The sequence below is a fragment of the Pezoporus wallicus genome, unplaced genomic scaffold (assembly GCF_028554395.1).
Source record: "Pezoporus wallicus isolate ANWC-B61680 ecotype Strahan unplaced genomic scaffold, APGP_CSIRO_Pwel_v1 scaffold_13239, whole genome shotgun sequence".
NCBI classification, from domain to species: domain Eukaryota; kingdom Metazoa; phylum Chordata; class Aves; order Psittaciformes; family Psittacidae; genus Pezoporus; species Pezoporus wallicus.
Window position 1 is genome coordinate 4,807,235 of NW_026642052.1, and position 22,500 is coordinate 4,829,734.

A 22,500-nucleotide genomic window follows, 5' to 3' on the forward strand; every position below is an offset into this window, starting at 1 on the left:
AAACATAAAATAAGCTTTCATTTTAAAGAATTTCTGTGGGAAGCATGTAAGTAATATCAAGCAAAAGCTTGCATACATCTGCAACACTTTGCTCCAAAGAGAGTTCAAAGTACAATGCAAAATCCTGAATAGCATCTATAAAGGGAAAGAAGCTAAATGAAGAAACTCAGAATCCATTCTGAAGGATGGTGAGGTGAAGGAGAAATATGAAGGGTTACTCTTAATATGCTGAAAATATAACATGTAAGAACATGTTGATCTGTAGTTCTAAAAATCGTTGGAACATGTCTTTAATATGGAAAAAAATACAATTTAACTGAGTATTTTTACTCAGTTGAGGGAAGATATTGCAAGTAGGTGCACTTAAACTGTCTGAGCTACTTAAAACACTGGGAGGGAAGTTTTCAAGAAGTGAACAGAAGTTCATTTTTCTTAGGCATTCAAATGCAAGAGCAGTTCTATTCCACAGAATTCTTCTTTCAAAAAAGTCTAACAAACATATGTCAGCAATTCTAAGGACTTGGTTAACCTGAGAGTTGTCCTTACAGGAGGACAAAGGAATTGCAAGATCTTCTGCAGTATTTGCCTTGCAAGAAGAGCTGGAGGTGAGGAAAAACAGTCTTCATAGGCCACCTACTGTCCAATATTAGGTGTGTTAATGCCCCTAGTGAAGCCTGCTTGGCGGATCTATTCTTCAGTCAGCTACCATATGCAAAGGGAATAAGCACAGAGATTAGCGACAAACTATTTTCCCAGAAGCAGGTGGAAAAAAAGTTTATTCTGCTTTTCTCCCCATTTTCCTCTAAAACAGCATAAACTTTCCTCAGCTTTTCCGAAAGAGGATCCATGGAATTACAGCAATGTTTCATTAGTCAAAGCATCAGCAACTCTTTCCCAAAATAAACCACAATCAATTAATTAGATCACTTTAGTGGTGAAGATATACAACAGTTGATTCATGTTTAATGTCACTCTTCACAAAGAAAAAGGGGCAATAAATGGTGCATGAAGAAACTGAAAACTCAAGGGAATAGAAGCCTACAGAAGCCTTACTTTCAGGTTTACAGCTAAACAACTGTGAAAAAACTCGCTGAAAGCAGCTGATTTTTCCCCTTTTTGTGGAAAACAGTTTGGAAGAGAGTATTTGAAAATTTAAGTGCTGTTTTGACATCTTATTCTGTAGGAGAATTGAATTTGGATTAAATCCCTCTTTATCTACCTGCAAATATTTTTTGTTAACATTTCATTATTTGATAACTGTAGGATCCAATTCTGATCAAGTACCTGAAGGCCAGAACAATACTATTTAGAGAAACACTCAGGCAAATATTTGCATATCTATTAATGTGCATTTTCCAAAGATATGATGCAATTAGAATCACAGGATAAATTTAGGTTGTAAGTGATTTCTGGAATTCAGCCTCTGTTCAAGGCAGAGCCTGTTGCTCATGAACTTGTCCAGCTGAGTTTTTAATAGCTCCAAGGATGGACATTTCACGACCTCTTTAAGCTAAGTCTTCAAATGCTTAACCACTCTAAGTATAAAATTTTTCCTCTTCTATCCAGTCATAATTACCCTTGCTGAAACTTCACGGTTGCTCTCCTACACTTCTAAGAAAGTTTTGGATTTATTTCTTATTTATACACTAAAGATGTTCCTTGTTATAGAAAATTAAATATAAAAATTACAACCTTTGAATCCTGGATTGTCTATAAAGCTGTATCCATCTCTAAGTAACCAAAACTAGGTTGGGAAAACGGTCCTGGTAAACTCATTACAACCTACAAAAGCAGATATCTGTGTACATCAGATCTGAAATGCAGACAAGCAGTATCTTCATCATCACGACATCTACCTTTTCCATCGTCTTCCGAAAGAGACTATCAAACCCTCTTGCACGTATCTTTGGAAAGGAAGAGAAGAAAGGAAAAACACACAACTCTCCCCTTCCTCCCCCTTCACCAGTGTTCCATTGTTATCCTACCAGCATTGAACTGCTAACACAAGCACTGATATATAAAACACTTAGCTTCCAGTCTGAGTGGGTTTTATAAATATAAAAAAGAATAGCAACCCTGCAATAATAGCTATCATTATAATTTGGTACTGATTGCAATTTAGACAGTAGTCCTCAATTATGCTAACACATAAGTGGGAATACACATGTACATGGGTCTTTATAGAATCATGGAATACTTAGGGTTGAAAAGGACCTTAAGATCATCTAGTTCCAATTATCAAGAATATTGCTATCACTTTGGGTTACTATCACCTTTTACTGTCTTAGAGCCCTTGTGGTTTTCAGATACAGGTAAAGTGATGTTCCCTACAAGTCATTTGTTAAGATAGTGCCAGTGCAAAAATACCTGTGCTTTGATGTACAAAAAACCATGAAAAAAATGTAGACATACCTGGTCCAATGCAGAATGATGCAATGATTGCAAGGATGCAAAATATACTGAGGTAAGGAAGCCAGTACACGGTTTTCTGGGTAGATACAAGACATTTACATTAAGTACATTGTACGTGTCACCAGTATTAAAAAAATCACAGATAATAGTGTTTCCCACTACTCTTTATCTATTTCAGAATTTAGTCAAGGATCACTTTAGAAAATCACAGTATTTCTATAGAACCTTATTACATGATCTGTATTAAAGGTCTTGGCCTCTGTGAAATCCCTGGGCAAGCTCTTGCACCACAGAAGTCACAACTCTGAAAGTTCACACCTTATGCTAAAGTTCAAGTTGACCTGGAAAAGAGTTTTTTTTTTCCATTGAACAGATTTGGCACCTCCATCCTTCTTGGATATTTCAGTCATGCTTGAAACCAGCAACTATGATGGCTCATAGAGCTTCAAAGTTCAGCAGTTAAAAGCTGGGCTGAAGTCTAGACATGACAGCTGTATGCGAACCTTAGCAATCTTAGCAAAGCATGGAAAGCCACAGTCCAGGGATTTTTAGCCATAATCTGGCTTTGCAGACAGGGAGGGCCATGTGTGCAAACAACAGCTACAGGGGAAAAAGGAACAAACTGTAAATGGTTTTTTAAGGGAACTGAAAAGGGAATCAACTCTTTTCCTCACAATTTTTTTTTTTCTACTTTTAAAGAGATTTTTCTTTATTTGGACCTGTAAATGATAGGAACTTGAAATACAATAAGCAATTTCCATTGAGTTTTCTGGACACTATTTCTTAATCATGTATGTGAATGCTTGATAATAATAATATGGGAAGCAGTCAGGAACTCCTATTCCTTACTGTCTTCATCAGTGTGTTTTTCCATCAGCAAAATGTGAATGCCACTTTTATTAGAATTATACTGTTTTTTTTTCAAAGTTAAGATATGTATGAATATAGTATCACAAAATACCACCTTGAGTAGCACTGTGAAAAAATACTTGCTAAAATAGGCAAGTTTTTATTTCAGTACTAAATAAAACCCCATTTTACAATGCCTTTTTTTCTTCCAGTCTGAATTATTCCTTTAGTTATGTGAAAGACATGGTCTCCTAGGCATTAACATTAACCAAGAGACTTGTAGATATATCAGAATTACGCATTCTGGAGTTTTCACCAGAATGCAGATCTGTAAAGGCACTGAGAGCAGGAACAAATATGAAGTAGATACAAATTGCTCTGAGGTCAAGCTTATTTGTACCCTGGTCCTTTGTCCAAAGCAAATCAATAATACTTAACAGATTGAGACACTTCTGAGAAGAAGTAAAACTGAAATGCACCCAGACTTCGGAGATATACAATAGCTGAAGGTCCTCAGACATTAAACTGGGTTTTAAAAGGCTTGGAAGTGAATTTTTTACTCAGCATACAAAACCTTCAATAGCAACTCTCTTCTGGAGAGCTGTCCTATAGCTGTCATGACAGGCATGTGAAGTAAAGCTTTATTGTGTGGTACATACGGGTAAGTCAAATAAAACTTTGCAATGGTGTGGCATACATCTGCTAGTCAAACTGACTTACTGGCTCTCTTTAGCCACGAAACAAGATTTTAAAGTCAGATTAATAGCAAGACACAGGAATCAACGACAACAGAGAAACAACTTGAAAGACCACTCAAACCCATGCCATTGCAGACGTCGGTTTTACTTCTCAAAGGCCCTCAGGAACAGAAAGAAAATGCATTGTTACAGAAATGGAAGCTAAACAAGAAAAAATGAGTTGGCATCAGTATTTAGATTGGTTTAATAATCCTCCTCTGACCATTTGAAATAGCTAGGGAACTTACTGCTAATAAGAGCTGAGAACCTAATGCAAATGTTCTGTGAAGTCTAAGTCTTTCAATTTTAAAAAAATTATCATAAATGTAATTTGAAAGAAGAAGTAAACATGGACATTTTTTATTACTGGAAAAAACATCCAAACCTAAGAATAAGGGTGACATATAAAGTATGAAAGAAATCTCAAGAAGACTGCATCACAAATAAAGATAAAAGCATGCAATATGGGTAAACTATTTACCCAACTATGGGTAAAATTGTCTTTGTAATAGTTCATGATATAAATGCATAAATCTGAGATTTATGCATTCAGGAGACTGAATGTGGCAAAGCTCCTATGGCTTTTTAATGTAAAAGCTGCTATGGCTGCCCATAGTGCTTTGAAACCAACAGATTCATAAATAAGCAAAAGGCAGACGTTTCAATCCTTATGCCAAACTGATTAAAAGGATTGGCTTATATAGAAATGCCGAGGCAAACTGGTATCAAGCACATTGTGTTTAAAATACAAAAGAGAGAGTAAAAATATGGAGTAACCATGGTGTTACCTGCAAAGTCAGAGAGACGGTAAGTACTGCGAAGAAGACAACCATCAACCCAAAACCTCCAATGAGAAGAGGCCTGCGTCCCAGCCGCTCAATAACTAAGCCCTGGAAAACAAAAAGTAGCATTTTATTTTCTTGATAAAGCACTGTAGGACTCAGACCATGTAACACGTTCTTCTAATAAATGTGATCATCAAAACTAAAACCATTAGAGCTGGTTTTATAATGTTTATCGACTGCCATGTGTTCATAATTGCGTTCACAGTTATGATTACACAGTTCAATCTCTTAAAAAAAAAAAAGGCAGCACAGCATACTTATTTGAGACCATTAAAAAAACTAGGAAATGATCAAAGCAGTACTTGGTATTCATTTTATGCCTGGATTTCCTACTACAGAACAAATATAAACATATAGATAGGAAAAGTGTGCAACTTGTAAATTCAAGATTAGCACCATTAATGTAGTAGATTTCAAAGCTACCAGGACCTTTAGGTTCATGTGTAGCAATTTAATAATAAAACAAGCAGTGTACATTAGCTGTAGAAAATAATTATCATGAAGATAACTATGTGAAGCTTGATTTTTTTCAGCACAGAAATAATTGTACATTGATTGAATCGCTTACAAATTTGCACCAAATGTCAATAATAATGTTTTTAGAATATTTATTTTTTGAATGTCAAAATGTTGAAACAAATTTCAGTCCCTTGTTTTTTGCATTTTGACTATTCTTAATATCAATATCTAATTTAATGTAATTAGAATATCCAGATAAAAGAAATCCACCCATCAGAAAACTGCTCAGATAAGTGATTGTAACACTGATACTGATGCACTCATGCACATTTTGAATTTATATTTAAGACCTGAAGCTAAATCAACTTTGTTAAAAGCAATCACAAAATCTGAATACTTATGTTATAGAAAAGAACACAATGAAGATTTTCTTGAAAAACTGTAGCATGAAACAGTCTGTGTTAGTTTGACTCATTAAATTAGGCTGATATCTATTTTAGATTGCAACAGCTGATGTACTATTCTTGTTGATAACCACTATAATTACTAATTACAGTTGGCTTTCATGTGAGAAGTATAAAACAATTATACAAAGCCTGAAATATACCAGTTCAAGTAAGTCAAAGTCATGGTCACATAACTGCTTGCCGTTTTTCTGTTTACTGGAGACAGAAATCTGTTTTTGACACATGCTTTGAGCAAAAGATCAAATGAGCAACCAAAATGAAATCTGGAGTAAGGCCCTTAATTCTGTGTGATCATGCGCACCTTTCCACCGTGAGTGTCTAGAAGGCATGTACTAAAGGAAATGACAAAGTCACCCAGGGAAGAAATTGCTTGTGCAACAAGCACTTCTCCCACAACACTGTGTTCAACAGAATGGTTTTAGGCAGGCTTTAAAACATGCCAGTCCTGCCCCCTGGACTTCCACACCAGAGATGCACGCTGTGATGCTGCAGAAAGCAACTCTGAGGTGAGCTTTAGCATTCTTTATTTCTTTAAATGAGGAGATAAACTCATTTTCCACAGCCTCCACAGCTTCCATAATAGAATTTATTTCAGAGCCATGTTTAAAATAGACCCGCACTGATGTTATTAACATTTCACATTGTGCTCATGAGGTCTAAATACTCCAAAACTGCAACTGCTGCACTGTCAAAAGCTCTACAAGATGCCAAGTATTTTCCACTATGATTAACGAATCCATCTTGCAAACACACGTGGCCATACATACATAAAAGACATATCTTATGGCTCTGAGGGACGAAAAGTTATCTGATGGGTTCATAAGAAGACAGAGACTTCTGCAATAGATGCTTCTCGTGTAACTTGATACGAATTACACATTCAGCAATAGATGTTAAAGATGTAATTTGACATACCAGAAAATTTCCCTTATTTTTTTCCAGTTCTGGATTGGTGGTCATGATTAAACAGTCTTGGTGTAACGCCAGCTGGTGGGTTTTGTATTAAAACAGGTTTTCCCCCTTAGAGGGGAAAAAGTTCATAGATGACTCTCACTCAGAACAAAACACAGGAAAAAGTGATAGGTTTTGGTTGTAAAGCTCAATGCAAAGCAAATCCTCATAAGGGAGGGCAGTTTGGACTAAGCCTTCTGAAAAGACATGTATACATTTGTGTTTACACTGAGAATAAGTAGTGTGGACATATTTGGCAAATCTAGGTTGATTGGTGAGGCACTCCCAGTTTTCGCTGAGACCAGCCAAGCACAGATACAGTTACAGCAGATCTGTGGGTCCATATTTATAAAGAACAGAATGATAGTTTTTAATACACTTTAAATCTTTTTTATTCAGAGACAATTTGGGAAGAAGTAAACCAAATCCATGTGTAATCATTCTTTTCCCTCAGCTGATGCCAAGTTTCCCAAGCATTCATCATTGTTATTTATTTAGTATAGTAGCAATAAGGAACTTTAATGCTTCAGCTTCTGGGCATTCCCTACAGTTTCTGCCCCAAAGAATCTGTAGTTACAATTCTTGGTGACATTTCTTGTGAATTACGGAATGGACCAACTTTATTCACTGGAAAAATAAGTAGGAATTCTGTCTTTCTCCAGAGGGACACTACGATGTACCAGAATTGCTGGAAATTCTATAATCATTTCCAAAGTTGATACAAAGTTAAGTACACTAACAACACTAATAAATCTAGGAAATAGAGCCTTGGAAGGTTTTGCGATTAGACAAGATTAACTTGTGCAATTATGAGGAGAGAAAAGCCTGCTTCCATTTTAAGGCTGAAAACACCTCCAGTTTGTTCAGACCTGTGACCTACCTCTTGTGTTTCCAGTTCCAGCCCAACAAAACACATCTGTTTATGGCACAAAATTGAATGAGGCATACCAGCCTCTGCCAGAATGGGATGCTACACAGAATCAACCTCTTGAGAAGCCAAGCACAACAATCAAAAGCACACACCCTACCTGGTTATAAATTACAAAGCTGTGGTCTTATGAAAGGCAGAATGTGTGTTTGGAAGGACATGGGTCTGTGCCTTTGCTGGTCAGGATGCAATGCAGAAGTATTACAGTGCCCTTTGGCAGATCAAAGTTGTTTAACTGGGAGCCAATCCACAAAAAAGAAAAGCCTCTCAGGAAGCACCATCTTTCATCAAGGCCAAACAAGGTTTTTTGAATCATTTAAACACACAGATGCTGTAACAGCCAGTCTGTTGAGCTGCTTAGCTCTACAGTATTTCTAATTAAAATTTGATTTCTTTTTGAGGATTTCTTAAGGAAACCTATGACAGTACATCAGTACCTCAAATTTCTCTGCTGAATTTTTTGTTCCTCTTTTCTTGATGGAAAAAAAGCTCAGTTAAACCCTGAATTTTCAGCAAATACTTGAAAAGAAAGGACTAACGTCTTCTATAACAGCAAGTTTCCCGGTGAAAAAAAAATGTTGGTTTTGGGGTTATAAACAGAAAACAACTTCATTTTTACTTATGATTATACAAATCCAAAACTCATTAACTTGCAAAACCCACTAGGATGCTTATGAGTCATAAGAAATTGAAGATGATTCACTAGTTTTCAAGTACTTATAGTTCTGATTGTTTCACTGCTACGCACTGGTAACTGTTACAACATGTTGTATAAATGTTATATATGTTACAAGACCCATAACAAGTCAAAATATACTATATGGTAGAGTAAATGACATAACAAGAAATTCAGTATATGCACAAGTGCAGTTAAAAAAAAAAAAAGAATTGCATCTGTTTTCTGTGATAGCACACTGAGTTATTTGCCCAACTGTGTAGGCTGATACCTGTTTAATGTGCGATCATAAACATGCATTTGGAGAAGCCTATACCCACTCATGGTGAATTACTGAAAATGTGTATAAAAAAAGCATTGCAACCACTATTCTCTCAGCACAAATATTTGGTGATAATAAGGCAACTGATATGCAAACTATGTTAACAGTTCACACAAGTCACTTCTGTCTGGCAGGAAACACTTGTGAATAAAGTTTAAAAAGCAAATGTCAGTTTTTTCACTTGAGTCATCTGCAGATACTGGGGCTGACATAATGAAAGCAGAGTGCATTAGAAAAGATCAGACAAGCTTCTCTGGGTAAAATGAATGTGTAAGCAAGTTCTACAGCCCAAATGGGAGGTCACTGAATAATATTCCATACTTATTCTCTGGCCCTAAATTATACTAAGAAAACACTATCAGATTTTCTTGATGTCTCAGTTCTGTAAGGCAGTTTGAACTATATGCTCATGTTAAAGGGTAGTCACACTTTTTTCTCATGTATTTTGGATATAGGTCTGAGTAAGACATGTCTAGATTCAGAATTAATGTGACAAGCTAACTCTGTGTTATTTCCATTTTAAACAGCAGGATTAAAATGGATAATCACATTTATATCACTGTCATGTCTATTTATGACACAATGTGTAGTATCTTGAATCCAGGAAGAGGAGAGGAACAGAAGACTGAGTGTTACAAATTGTGGGATTTTTTATTTATATTTTTATGTATATCCATTTGTCTACTATATGAATGATGCAATTATAAAACAAAGAAATGGGCTATTTTATGTAAGTACAGAATTTAGAGACCTAGCACCAAGTTTGACTACATGAGCACAAGCCTTAAATAAATCTGCGCCTACCCTACTCTCACATCAGTTTGTTTTATCTGTGTTAATGCCACAGTAGGGTAAGAGTCTATACATCTTCTGTAGGTGTCAGGCTAGGGATTACTATCAACAAAGGGTGAAACTGACTGCTAAAATTCCAAGTTCAGTCTGAACTAATTTGCAGTAAAGCATCCTTAATCAGCTTCACTTGGCAGTGAAATTTTCCATTCACTATGAGAGGGTCTCCATACTCAATGCCTTCCAGACCAGCATGACAAAGATAGCTTATGCAGGGATTCATTCTAACTGTCTGCTTTCCCCTCAGCAGTGACCGGCAACAGCCCTTAGAGCAGCACAAAAAACTCCCATTACCTTATTCCTATTATATCCCTTCAGTAAATTATGCATACTTTATAAGCAAAGCTTGTTCTGTTGATGATTTGTTGAAAGCACTAAGTTCGTGTCAGTTTCATGTAGCCAAGGCTAGACTAGATCTTGACCATGGTCTATGACAGGTTATTGTGGCTGTGGCTTTATTTTTGAATGATGGTATTCGAATGCCTGATGCAGATCATCTTGAATAGAATGGGGGAAAAATTACTTAAAGCCATTTTTTTTTAAACATTCAACAGCAGGATATAAGTCTCTAAAGCCTTCAGCTTCTGAATATACCATGCAGGAGAATTTGTACTACATAAATGCAGTCTATAACTATAACTTAGTCCTACTATAGCTTAGGTCTTACAAGTGACATTATAAGATATACCTTCATAAGGAGACTTTTTGTCCTAGGAGGCAAGACATGGTTGCTTCAACACATGTAATCTTTGTCCATCCAAAAGCCCAAGTGTGATAAAATGATTTGGAGATGCATGGAGACCTCATAGCAGCCTTCTAGTATCTGAAGGGGGCCTACAAGTATGCTGGAGATAGACTCTAATCGGGGATTGTAGTGATAGGACAAGGGGTAATGAGTTCAGTCTTAAACAGGGGAAGCTTAGGTTAGATATAAGGAAGAAATTCTTTACTGTGAGGGCGGTGAGGCACTGGAATGGGTTGCCCAAAGAAGTGGTAAATGCTCCATCCCTGGCAGTGTTCAAGGCCAGGATGGACAGAGACTTTCGTGATATGGTCTAGGGTGAGATGTCCCTGCCCATGGCAGGGGGGTTGGAACAAGCTGATCTTAAGGTCCTTTCCAACCCAGAACATTCTATCATTCTATGATTCTATGGTTAAGAAGGAATAATGTTAATGCATTAACACAGTCACACTCTGTGATTCACCCTGCAGTGAAAATGTGCCCACATGCGCTCTGACAGTCAAATACCATGGTCTGTGAAGCTGCTTGGTTGGAAACTCTTTTCTACTCCTGATTCTTTCTGATTACAGTTTGTTCAATACAGTGACTTTTGAGTTCCTCTCTCTGGAAAGTTTGGATAGCACAGTTGGTTATAAAAGGCTCTTTGTAAACTCTCCCATGTTATTAATGGATATTTTTATGATTAATTGACCCAGAACAAAATAGCACAGAATCTCATTTGACATTTCTTTGTATGACAGTGAAGTGTTGATAACCACTCTCTAAGAATAGTTTTGCAGTTAGCTGAGCGTTCACACTGATATCATTTCATCCAGCCCACATCTACTGTGTTTTATATTTTTTAATCTCAACACGATGGACTTTTTGATGCAACATGTAAGAAAACCATTGAAATTCACTGGCTTTAGGATGCCCACAGAAGTTGAAAATTCAAAGAAAAAATCCTATCCAGCCTGTTACAGGCCAAGATATTATCTCCTAATTCTGGTACTCTTAGAGCAACATCTTGTCAGAGTGAGAGAAGGAAAAGGGGAAAATGCCATGTCTGCCCCATTCTTACACTCTCAGAATCATAGAATGATTCCTCTGCTCCTCTGCTTACAGCCTATTGGGGATTATGTGTAGGTGAAGGTTGACTCTGGTCTCGTGTGAATGCCACATGGGACTGCATTGAAAGTCTCACTAAAAATCAGATTATATCAAAGCCTCCTATGAACCCTCAAGATTAAAGTATTTGTTACCCCATTTTTTCCACTGGCTGTCACTGGAAGTATTTCTTCATCTTCTAACCCCAGTGAGAGTTTCAATGCATATATATTGCATTACCCTTTAGATACCATGGAGGAAACGTGTTAGGACTGAAAACACCCACTGCAGTGTCTAGAATACCCTTGTTTTAAGATGCACCATGCCCTAAACAAGGAATCCTTTTTTGTATGTTAAAATCTACGAACATTAAAAGAAACACAGACAAGTTGAAGAGCCCTTTCTCATAGCATCCCAAAGCAGAATAAAATTATCTCACCTAAGAAAGCTGACTTCCTTGACTTCTGTGTGATATTGCAGAGGACTTCCTATATTCTTTTATGATCTACTACTGATAATTCAGTATTTTAACTCATTCCAGACTTTGCTCAGCTTGTCTCTGTCACAGGCTTTTAAAAGCACATTAGTAACACCTTGGTGCATCACCTTATGGAAAATGCTTAAAACATAATCTTCTTAATATAGTCATAGCTAGCCTCTTTCTGTGAACATTCTATAAAGACCAAATGTGGTGTTACAGATGGCAAAATTGGATGAGGGATGCTTAATTTGAATAATATTTCCTTTTATTCTATGCTGGTTTCATGGCAGGGGGGAATCTTTCTCACGTTTGCTCCTGTCTCCCTTTCCATTCAGCCTGTGCCTTGTCAAAGAAAGGCACTGCCTATTTGTTTTTTCTGTCCCCTAAAACAACTACATTAAATTAACCTCAGTTACTAAGTATTACAAAAAAGCCACAGTAACTAATCTTGCTAAAGAATAACTTAGTTTGTGGACTCCCTTTACTGTAGAATTTATAGAACAGTCTTCTAATAAACACAGATTTGCCAGGGAAATTACTTAGGTTTACTCCATTCTGCTTTAAAGCACGGCATCAGGTTAGTTACCTTACTGCTGTGACACATCTATGAGTAGGTAGTCTAATCAGTATTTCATTCCAGAGGATACCAAACTTTCAGAAGCAAACCGAAATTTATGGCCTCTCTCATTACAAAGTAGCTTGTCTAGCTAGTCCTCTAAACTGAATCCGTCTTCAGTACCAGGGGTGGAGAATTCTACAACTGACTAAAATTGTATAGAAAGTTTAAGTTGACTACCCAGAGAGAAGCTAGGGCACCAAGTATGCAATGCTACGACACTGGTATCTCATGAAGTAAACTAGGAAGTGATGGTGGAAGCAGAAGTTGCAGCCAAATTATATGAACGAAAGGAAAATGATTGTTTATGTGGCTTTTGCACAAGAGGAAGAGGGATGGAGCTGTAGACAAACATGATACTAGCAGGAATATCACATGATCTGAGGCAATATGAAGCTATAAAAAGAGGATGGGACGTTATCTACCTTTCAAAGACCACATCAGCACTATTACTATTATGCTGCTGCTCCCAGGAGACACATTAAAGGGAAACTTTGAAATGTTTCCAGAGTTTGAATGATATTTTATATGCTAATTATCTCGCAGTTCTATGGAATATATCTACTTCGATCTTTTCCTTAAGAATTCATATAAGGCTTATTAATGGAGCTCATCAATACCTGAGCATTCTTACTGAGGATCAGTCTCATGACCACCTAACATAGCATAATGATTAGAGATACTACATTATTTCACTGTGGACCTCCCCAATAGCCATTTTATTTACAAGATCAAAACTTCACCTCTATTAGACAGAAGGATCTACTGAAATCCTGGAATTATTGTTAGTAAATTCTGGTTTCTGCTAGCAAGCATAATATGTTAAAAAATGCCAGGAAAATTACATTCTCCCCTTGCTTTCTCTTGCTTCTTCCCTGTTTCCCTCTGAGTAATACATAAGACATGCAACTGACTGAATATTGAATGCTGTCAAATACATAAAAACAAAACAAAACAACAGCAAAAAGAGCATCTGAGAGGTGGAAGTGGATGGAAATCCCTATCCTTATTTTTAGGCATGAAAAGAATTTTTAGAAAGTTACTTGTAGAAATCAGAAGATGCAAAACCTTCAACAGAAAAAAAAAAAACAAACACCCCACATTCATGCTGTTATTCCTTTAAATAGCAGCAATGAAACATTTATAAAGATCACTGAAATAAAATTAAGGCTACAGAGCAGCATTTCTCTTGAACTGAAAGAGCAAATTTGAAGGGAGCAGAGATACTGGTACATGAACATTTCCAGAGGCATAGCAAGTAGCTTGAACAGAAAAAGTATTAAAATATTGGGCATAGCAGAAGTTAAAACACATACCAGGAACCAAAGCAGACACATCCACCTCATTATGTATGAACAGTGTGCTCTGAATAAGCCTCACAAACTGATAGCAAAGAAGAAACTGAAAAGATAACAGACCTATTTATAGAATGGCTTTAACATTATGAAGTCATCTCCATGTAATTTTAATCTGATGTCACAAAAAGAGAGGTGTATTCTTCACTTAAATCACTGACAGGATTATCAGTATTATTTTTACATGTATTTTAAACAAAGAAACATTTCTGCAGTATCAGAAAGAAGAAACAGCAGGAGGTAAGGATTTCCATACTTCATTATTTCCACCTATTAAAAAGATTGTCCTTGTAATTAAAAAACAGAAATAGATTTGTAGAAATTCAGAAAGACCAGCAGAAGACCTTTGTGACCTTTGAGAGTTCTTACGTCCTAGACTATAAGAAGATATGTTTGATATCTGGATTTAGTTTAACACTTTGCAGGTCATAAACAGTTGCTCTGCCACCGGAAAAGATTTTTTTGCCAAAACCATTTCTGATATTTAAAAACGCTTGTCTTATGTGTCCAGTGTTGTGAGAATACATTTGTTATAGAATATATGAGGATAAGGAAAAATTCTAACAAAGAAAGGAGTATTTGCTTGTTTGCAGCTTTTCATTCCAAAGACTTCTCCCATTGTTTATTTATTACAGTGCAAACAGAAACATATTTCCTTTAGCAGTTAATTGTTTATTCACCTACTAAAACTTTCAGGTTTAGTTTGCTCATTCACTGTATTTCTTTTTTATACGGTCATGTTGAAATAGGAAAGAAAAGAAAAAGATATGCATGGATAATTTTTTCTACTAATATCTGCTATGCTCAGTGCATAGCAAATGTATGACCTACTCAGGAGCTCACATGTTATGAAAGGATGCCTGCTTGACCTCAGTGAATAAGATGGCAGAATTTAACACAACATGGAACAGACTTGTGCAACGGTGCTGGCTTATTTTTGCACCAAGCACAGTTACAAACTTTTACTCCTATACTTTTAAATGGTTGAAGAATTTTCCTCACTATTCATAAGCTGCTATAGAAAACATGTCATTAAAACATGCCCAGTAAGACATATGGCTGTTTCTGCCATCCACATTGAACACACCTAGCTGTACTATGCCTCAGCTTTCTCCAGCAACACTGCCCTCTTCCCAGCAGGCACACGAGAAGACTGAGATATGAATAAACTGCTACCAGGTAAAGTCATTCTACTGGGTGAAATAATTTATGAGTACTCACTTTATGTATTTGCCATTCCTGACTTCTTCCTCTTCACTCATGCAAAGCTTTTCAAGGTACAGACTTTTTATCTCCTTTTATACACCTAGAGAGCATGCAAACCTATGTAGTTTTATACAAACTAGACAACTGGTCTCTTAGGATTAAATCTAGAAATAAATTTTCTATTTTTTCTATTGCTTTATGAAGCATTACACTCAGTCCTCAAGATACTATTCTATTTATATTTTATCCAGTATAAGGAAATAAAATCAGTAATTTAAATATCAAGCATGTAAATGTTTTTTTTTATAACTGTACTTACAGAAAAAACAGCAGCCACAGTTTCAACAGCACCAGTGCTTAGAGTAACATAGGGGATTGTCTTATGATTGATCCCAGCTTCACTAAAGATGCTGTTTGTGTAGTACCAGATCTGTATCAGAGAGAAGAAAATGAGTTGTTAATCATTATGGCTTGAACTACAATATATTGGTATTCAGTTCAAGTATCTGATCTGCCAGACACCAGACTTGTTAAAACAGTGAACATTCCTGAATGACTGAGAGCTGGGCAAAAGAACACATGAAGGGAAGGTGCAAATTTCAGGTGAATTAGTCTCAACACTGCTGTACTTCTGCTTGCAGACCCAGGCAGAATTATAAGCAGCTTTAACTCGATTTAGCTTGATTCACTTTAGGAGTAAATCAAAGAAATTCACTTTAAGCTTGAACCAGCTGATACAAATAGGCTTTGGGTAGCTGAGTCACACCACTGAAAAAGCTGGTTTGGGTGGCTTTATGGGATACTTCAATGGCATGTAACAACAGGGGAGAAAACAGGAAAGAGATGCTGAAAGGCATTGCAGAAACTACTTCTTTTTGCACAGGAGGTGTGAGCTTTATCTCTCACTGGTGTGGACATCGGCAGTCAAGTCATCACCCTAATATGTCTTTATTATCAACAGAAAGAGAAGATACCTCTAGAGTGAGAATTGCTTGATGAAAAATAAAAAGCTGCTTTTAGGATGAAAAGAAACATAGGCTAAAAGGATCTGTCACTAGTGGACAGAAACATAGGGAGCACAGGGTTACTAGCTTACAGGAAGTCATTCACGTTTGGTCAGTAAAAACACATCCAGTGGTGACAATATCCAGACAGAGAATATATGGTGATAATACTCTAAAATAACAAGTCTGGTAAGTATCAGTGTCCCGTTCACATTACATATATAGTATGAAAACCATATATTTATGTTGGACTCCAGGTGACAGCAAAGAACTAGCCAAAGATTTTGTTTGCCAAAGTATTCAGCTAGGAGAGACTGCCTTGAAGAGAGAAAAAATAACTGATTTACTAGAGAAGATGAAAACCAGCTGAAACAACTGATTATTAGAGAAACTAAAGTTCTAAGCCACAGCTGATTATCTGTGGCAACAAAACTGAAAACCCGAGGCAATGATGGCACTAAACATAAAAGTAGCAGTGGTATTTTTTCCCATGTGTTGTCCATGTGACAAGCCTTATGAGGGCAAGCATTACTAAAGAAAAGGGTTGTCTGATGAATGGAAGTGTATTGATTGCATGAGGAAACCCCTGCTGCCTATCAGCATGTTATGTACATGCTACATCTGTTCACCAAGCTACTGATTCAGGAGCTTTGTAAAACCAAAAGTCATTCTAAATTTCCAACTAGCCCTTCAGCAAAGGTGCCTGTCCCAGTTCAAAGAAGAAAATCCACTCATCTAACATAAAGCAAAAGAAAACAAAATACCAAGGAATAAAGGGTCAGCTGTATCACCTTACACATAAAGATAAGCTGACTGAAGACTTTTATGCCTACTGCTGGCACATCGGCTCTCACCAGAATAGATGCAGGGACAATAAGTGACAGCAGCAAACTTCTCTATATGAAGTAATCTGCTTTCATGTAGCGTGCACTGGTGTTAACTGTGCATTTCATTGGCTTGCCGATACAGAGCTGACTGAAACAAAACCAAGATCAGCTCCAAAGTCCCTCTGAAATATTTATGCCCATTGATAATTTTTTTGGGACCCTGTACAACCTATTCACCCCCTGTACACCTACACAGTATATAAGGAAAGCAAGCTAACACAAAACCAAGATAAAAGTTATTTTTATTTCTCCATACTATAAGATTGAATAATTTATGCAATCAAAGTTAGAAACCATGTAATTTAGGTATTTCATTCTTGATACCAGTTTTGCATAGAAGATAGAGCTTCTAAAAATGATGTTGATATTGCAGACCTTGAAAGAATAAAAGATGCCAAAGAGCCACTTAATCAGACAGCTCCTGAATGCAATTTGCCAAAATGTAACAACTAGAACATAAGATGTTTCACAAGTGGTTTTACAGCATGACTGACCACTGAGGGTAAGAGTGATGATAACACAGCTAGATTAAAAAACTAGCAGAGCAAAGACAGATGAGGTTCACTCACAGTTACTAGCTTCTGTAGCAGCATAAAAATAAATTAGGGTAAAAATTAATATGATGTACACATTTCAAAACAGTAAAAGTGAATATTTTTCAGCCTGTGTATCATTAAACAGGAAATACACTGCTCTAGGATATTACTGAGGCAAACTGACTAGGCTAATGATGACTTCTATTTTCACTTATGTTAATTTTCTAACGTGTTTTTTGAGGTGGAAGATGGATAAATTTTTTATGCATGCTATGTGTCATGGATAAATTTCATCAGATTAAGAGACTAAATTAGATTCATTTATTTATGTCAATTTAGGTCACACTGTCTGGTATGCCATTATAACTGAATGTCTTAATAAGTTCAGGGCTTCACTGTGGAAAATGTACCATATTTAAGCAAAACAAATTTTATTGTAAAGTAAAATCCTTAACAGGAAGCAAGATGTTCTTGTTTCCTGTTCTCAGATACCAGCAGGACGATTACAGAAGTCTGCCAGTTGGTGATTTCCTAAGAGAGTGACCTGAAACTCTCACCTGAAAGAAGTCCAACTTTCCTATATGCCCTCCCCAGATGGTAGTTGTGGAAAAGAGCAGATTGATTAGTGAGACACTACAGACAAAGCAAATGATGGGAGAAATGAGTTAGAAGGAAGTGTTCACAGCCAGTTAAACCTTGTTGATGCTGGCTCACACCCAGCAGGTAATTTCAGAGGCAGTCAGGCAAACCAAGATCTGGGTTCAGCAGCACCTGTCACACCTGTACCTGCCTCTATCTCTGAGCTTCAGGTGACTTGAGAAGCATCAGCCAGGAAAACCATGCAAAAGAAACAAGGAATTGAAACCTGGTCTCTTAATCAAGTGGTCCAGTTATTTCTCTTAAATTCTCTTATAATTTCTTTGGGTTTACTATTAAATATTACTATTAACTATATAATAATCAATTTCAGAACACAATTTTGTGTGAATATTTTTGTGTGTGTGTCTTTAGTGACATTGCGTAGGAGTAGAGTCAAAGTAGTAATAAAAAAAAGGTAAGGCTTGAAACAGCCAACTTAACACACAGGTTTCCTGACAAAGACATCTCTTCTGAGACATATGTTCAGAAAGCAGCCACACAATGGCACTTTAAAAAAATTCTGGCATCTGTTTTAGACTGGACACATTTCACTATCCCCCCACATCCTCACTCCAGCAATGAGAGTGTGGCTTTGGTCTGCCATGGAATAATGGACAATTTCTGTCATCTATCAAATATCCTCAAAGCCATTAAAATCTTATTTTCCCTGAAAAATTAGCTGTGGCCTTTTTTTTCTTTAAAGCAATGTGCTTTATTATGTGAACAGTCTGTTTCTCACAGTAAGTGTCCTTTTGGTTCACCTATGCGTTGATAAGTCTTAGAAAGACTGCATGACAAGATAATTCTATTTCTTTTCTTAAAAAATTATCCATAGTGAGGACAAAATAACCTGTCATTAGCACTGAAATCCTACAATTACAAGTTAACACCACCTATACAAATGTTTTTATAGTTCAGCCCACAGTATGAAAAAATCTTCTAGTTCCATCCTAGTATTTTGTTAGTAAGTTTTAGATAACAGAGTTCTAATTGCATTTAACTTTTAAATGGTCTTGGACAAATTACTCTGTAACTTTGTATTAGGATTTTTAAAGTAATAGAGATACCTGAGATAAGTTTGAACTGGTTGTCTTATATATCAGAAGAATTTACACGTATTATCACTGATTAGCTGGGGGGGGTAAAGGAGGTGGGGAAACAAGCTGAAGTTTGCTGTAATGCACAAAGCCACAGAAGGCTCTTTCCAGCAGCAACAGTATTGCCTTTCATATATGTAAGCAATTAATGCCTTTGAACTGTGATAAAACCCTGTTTTGCTTTGTGGTGCTTTATGAGAACATTTGTGTTGTGCAATGTAAAGCATCTAAGCCTGATGTCACAGGCTGCAGGAAAGAACGTTCTGTCTGGATGTAAAGGGAACTCCTTTCACAGTGTAAGGTATGCAAACACATAGCACAGATTGCCCAGGGAGGTTATGGACTCTTCACCCATGGATTTATTGAACTCAATTGTAGAATGCCCTCAGTAGCCGGAACCAGCCCCGCAGTCAGTCCTGCCCCTGGCCAGGACTTAGACCAGATGACCTCCAAAGAGCCCTTCCAACCTAAATTGTCCTGTGGCCCTTTCCTAGCTGATGCAACAGGCTCAGACAGATGAAAAAGGAGACTTTGATGTCATCAGACACATTAATGGTCAACAGGACTTTTTGCTATTGACTGTTCTGTGTCTTTTTTCCTCTTTTGCTCCACTTTCTGGCATATTGAAGTGCAGCTTATTATTCCAATGTAAGAAACAACAAAAATCAAACACCCTGTAAAACATCTTAAAATCACTTCCAGGAACTTCCACTGACTTCTTTAAGTATAGAACTGAGTTAATTTAAGCAGAAATGTCCACTGAAAAGACCAAGTTTACCTAACATGGACAAACATGGGGGATATCAGACCAGATCTTAACTGACCAGAAGAAACAAAGAATCAGGGTATCAGAAGCAGAAGCCGCACACTCTATCATTGCTGATCTGTGCTACCTTTTTATGTCTTCCTTCAAAGTTACCACAACATGGTTTCTCTCCCCCTCTTTTTTTTTTGTTTAAGAAACCCCAACAAGCAATACAGAACTTTGTGGACCTTCCCACAACTGGGTAACAAAATCACTACTAACAAAAAACAGCCAAAAATGAAAGTCATAGAGATTGCTGAATGGTACAGCATGAACCTTGTTTTAACAAGAAAGAAGCACCCTGGGAGATGCCATGGCCTGAAGAAGAACACTTACAGCATTTAGCCCACAGAGCTGGTAACAGGCCATGGTGATGACCACGGTAATGACCTGCCATCGTATCGCACGTGTTCTCAGGAGCTGAAGAACCGACACTAACTTGGTGTTTCTTTGGACTCGAGACTCTGCCAAAACTTCCTCTACTTCATGAGACACGTCTTCTTTCCCAAGGAAGGTCTGAAATGCTATAAAGAGAGGACATGTATTTTAGGCCATATGTTTGTCACCATGTGCATTTGTAATAGACTTGTTTCATAGGAATGGAAACCTGTGACAAAAGTAGGAGACACGCATGGGCTACAACTTAAATATTCTTCTGTCAACAGTATCATTCTGCTCTGAATATGATCTGGCTCATCTGTATAATTGGACTCAGATACCGCAACAAGAATATAAATTATTTGGCACCCTATCAGACTCCCTTACATTATTTCATATATAATATAGTTGAAGTGCAGAGTCAAAACCATGTCAATCTGAAAAAAGAGTTTAATAGTAAAGCAGTTGTGAACATTATTTGACTTGGCTACTTCTGCAGCCTAATAACATAGCAGACCCCATTGCTGGAGATAGATAGCATAAAGAAGTAATAAGATATAAAAACATATGTAAGTCTGGTAAATCAAGGAAGACATTTGGAACAAATAGCTGTTACTCTTCATACTACCTGTTGTTTTTACTAGCATATAGTCAAGAATTCAATTTGTCAAGATTATTAATATTAAAATGAATTACCCAGAGAGTTCAAGACTTTATCAATGCTGGAGACACAGAAGTGAATGTAGCTGGCAAATGCAAGCAAATAAACCTTGTCTCCTCAGAAAAACATAACATTTAATGTTATAGTATTGTGCATTGAGGAATTCCTGTGATATCCTGCCCCTGGGAATAATAAAAGCTTTCCATCTCGCACCTCATCTAAGAGGTACTACAAACAGATATCTCCTAATGGAGGTGGTGTATCCTCACCAACCTTATTTTACAGGTACTGTATATGCTGATGATACCTTCATCACAATCTTATGAACATACGTACCCCCAGGGGTTGGCTTTTTAAGAGATGTTGAAAATGCTCATCATCTTGGAACGACTGCAGAGAAACAATTGCATTACACATATCCCTGAAACAAGGCTTTGTGACCCAGTAGGATGCTAAGTCTAAAAACAATCCTTTACACAACAGGTCACTAAAAATTGTTATTTTTATTAAGTGAATAAGTTAATTTAGTTCTCCTTAAAGCCAAATATTTTTTTTCCTCTTATCCATAGCTTTGCCTACAAATAAATGACCTTCTAATTTTTCAGTATGCATATTTTACAGTATACATTCTTCTGGGTCCCAAAAAGGACTTGGATGGTCAACAAAGCCAGTAACACTGATTAGCCATGGATAAAATGATCGTACACCAGTTAGGCGTCAGAGACACAAAATTTTAACTTTACCCAGTAGGTGAAAAGGCCAAGTAGAAGCATTTGAATGCTGTGAGGGATAGGACATGCAAATTAACCTGCTGTGTCAGAGTATTCATCTCCATCCCTTTGGTGAATGTTCAATGCTGCACACTCTGCCTGGCTCCCAGTCTGGCGGCACATGGAAAAGCCTCAAGGTTTGGGCCAAGATTTTCAGAGGCAGTTAGCATTTCTACTGCATTTTAATGGGCCCAACATGACTCTGCTTAACAAGAAGGATGATTTTCTTAAGGGATGAACACTGACCACCTCTGGGTGTTGAGCCAATTCATAACAATTTATTCTGATACCCAGTTTCTCTCTTGGGAGAGGAGAGGTCAGAATGTTTAAATCTCTCAGAAACAGCATGAGATTTATCTTTTCATGCAGGCTTACAGTCAGAAATGAGTTAACTAATTCAGACCTCAGAACCGAGAATTTAAGTTGCTGAGTTCCACCCCTGGGCCACTGCTCATTTATTGTTAAATGACATGCTAAACACTCATTAAAATGAGTGTGATGTGTTTAAAGAAACTGATGAGAAATGTAAAATTAGAATAATGTGTGCCTTTGTTATTTTAAAGTCAATGTCTCATGCTTAAGTTACGCTTTACTCAGTATTATTATATCATTGATAAAGAGAAGTTCAGATAAAGACATTTCTATCACCATAGTCATCTTAGAAAAGATTCTCTTGCATTTTTAAGCATCTGATATATCAGTATAAATTAGGTCAGGGCACAATTTTCTCTATTTTGCCTGT

The 22,500-nt window shown here is 36.9% G+C and overlaps 1 protein-coding gene across 4 annotated transcripts in view; it reads right to left on the minus strand.

Annotated features, from left to right (window-relative positions):
* Positions 1 to 22,500, minus strand: part of SLC2A9 (solute carrier family 2 member 9) — a 121,225-nt gene that overhangs the window by 32,980 nt on the left and 65,745 nt on the right. For all 4 annotated transcript variants that reach the window (XM_057426792.1, XM_057426791.1, XM_057426790.1 and 1 more), the window contains 4 exons: positions 20,286 to 20,473; positions 15,301 to 15,411; positions 4,787 to 4,888; positions 2,413 to 2,488 (listed from right to left, as the gene is read on the minus strand). In XM_057426792.1, coding sequence (XP_057282775.1) covers positions 2,413 to 2,488; positions 4,787 to 4,888; positions 15,301 to 15,411; positions 20,286 to 20,473 — 477 coding nt within the window. The remainder of the gene's footprint in view (positions 1 to 2,412; positions 2,489 to 4,786; positions 4,889 to 15,300; positions 15,412 to 20,285; positions 20,474 to 22,500) is intronic.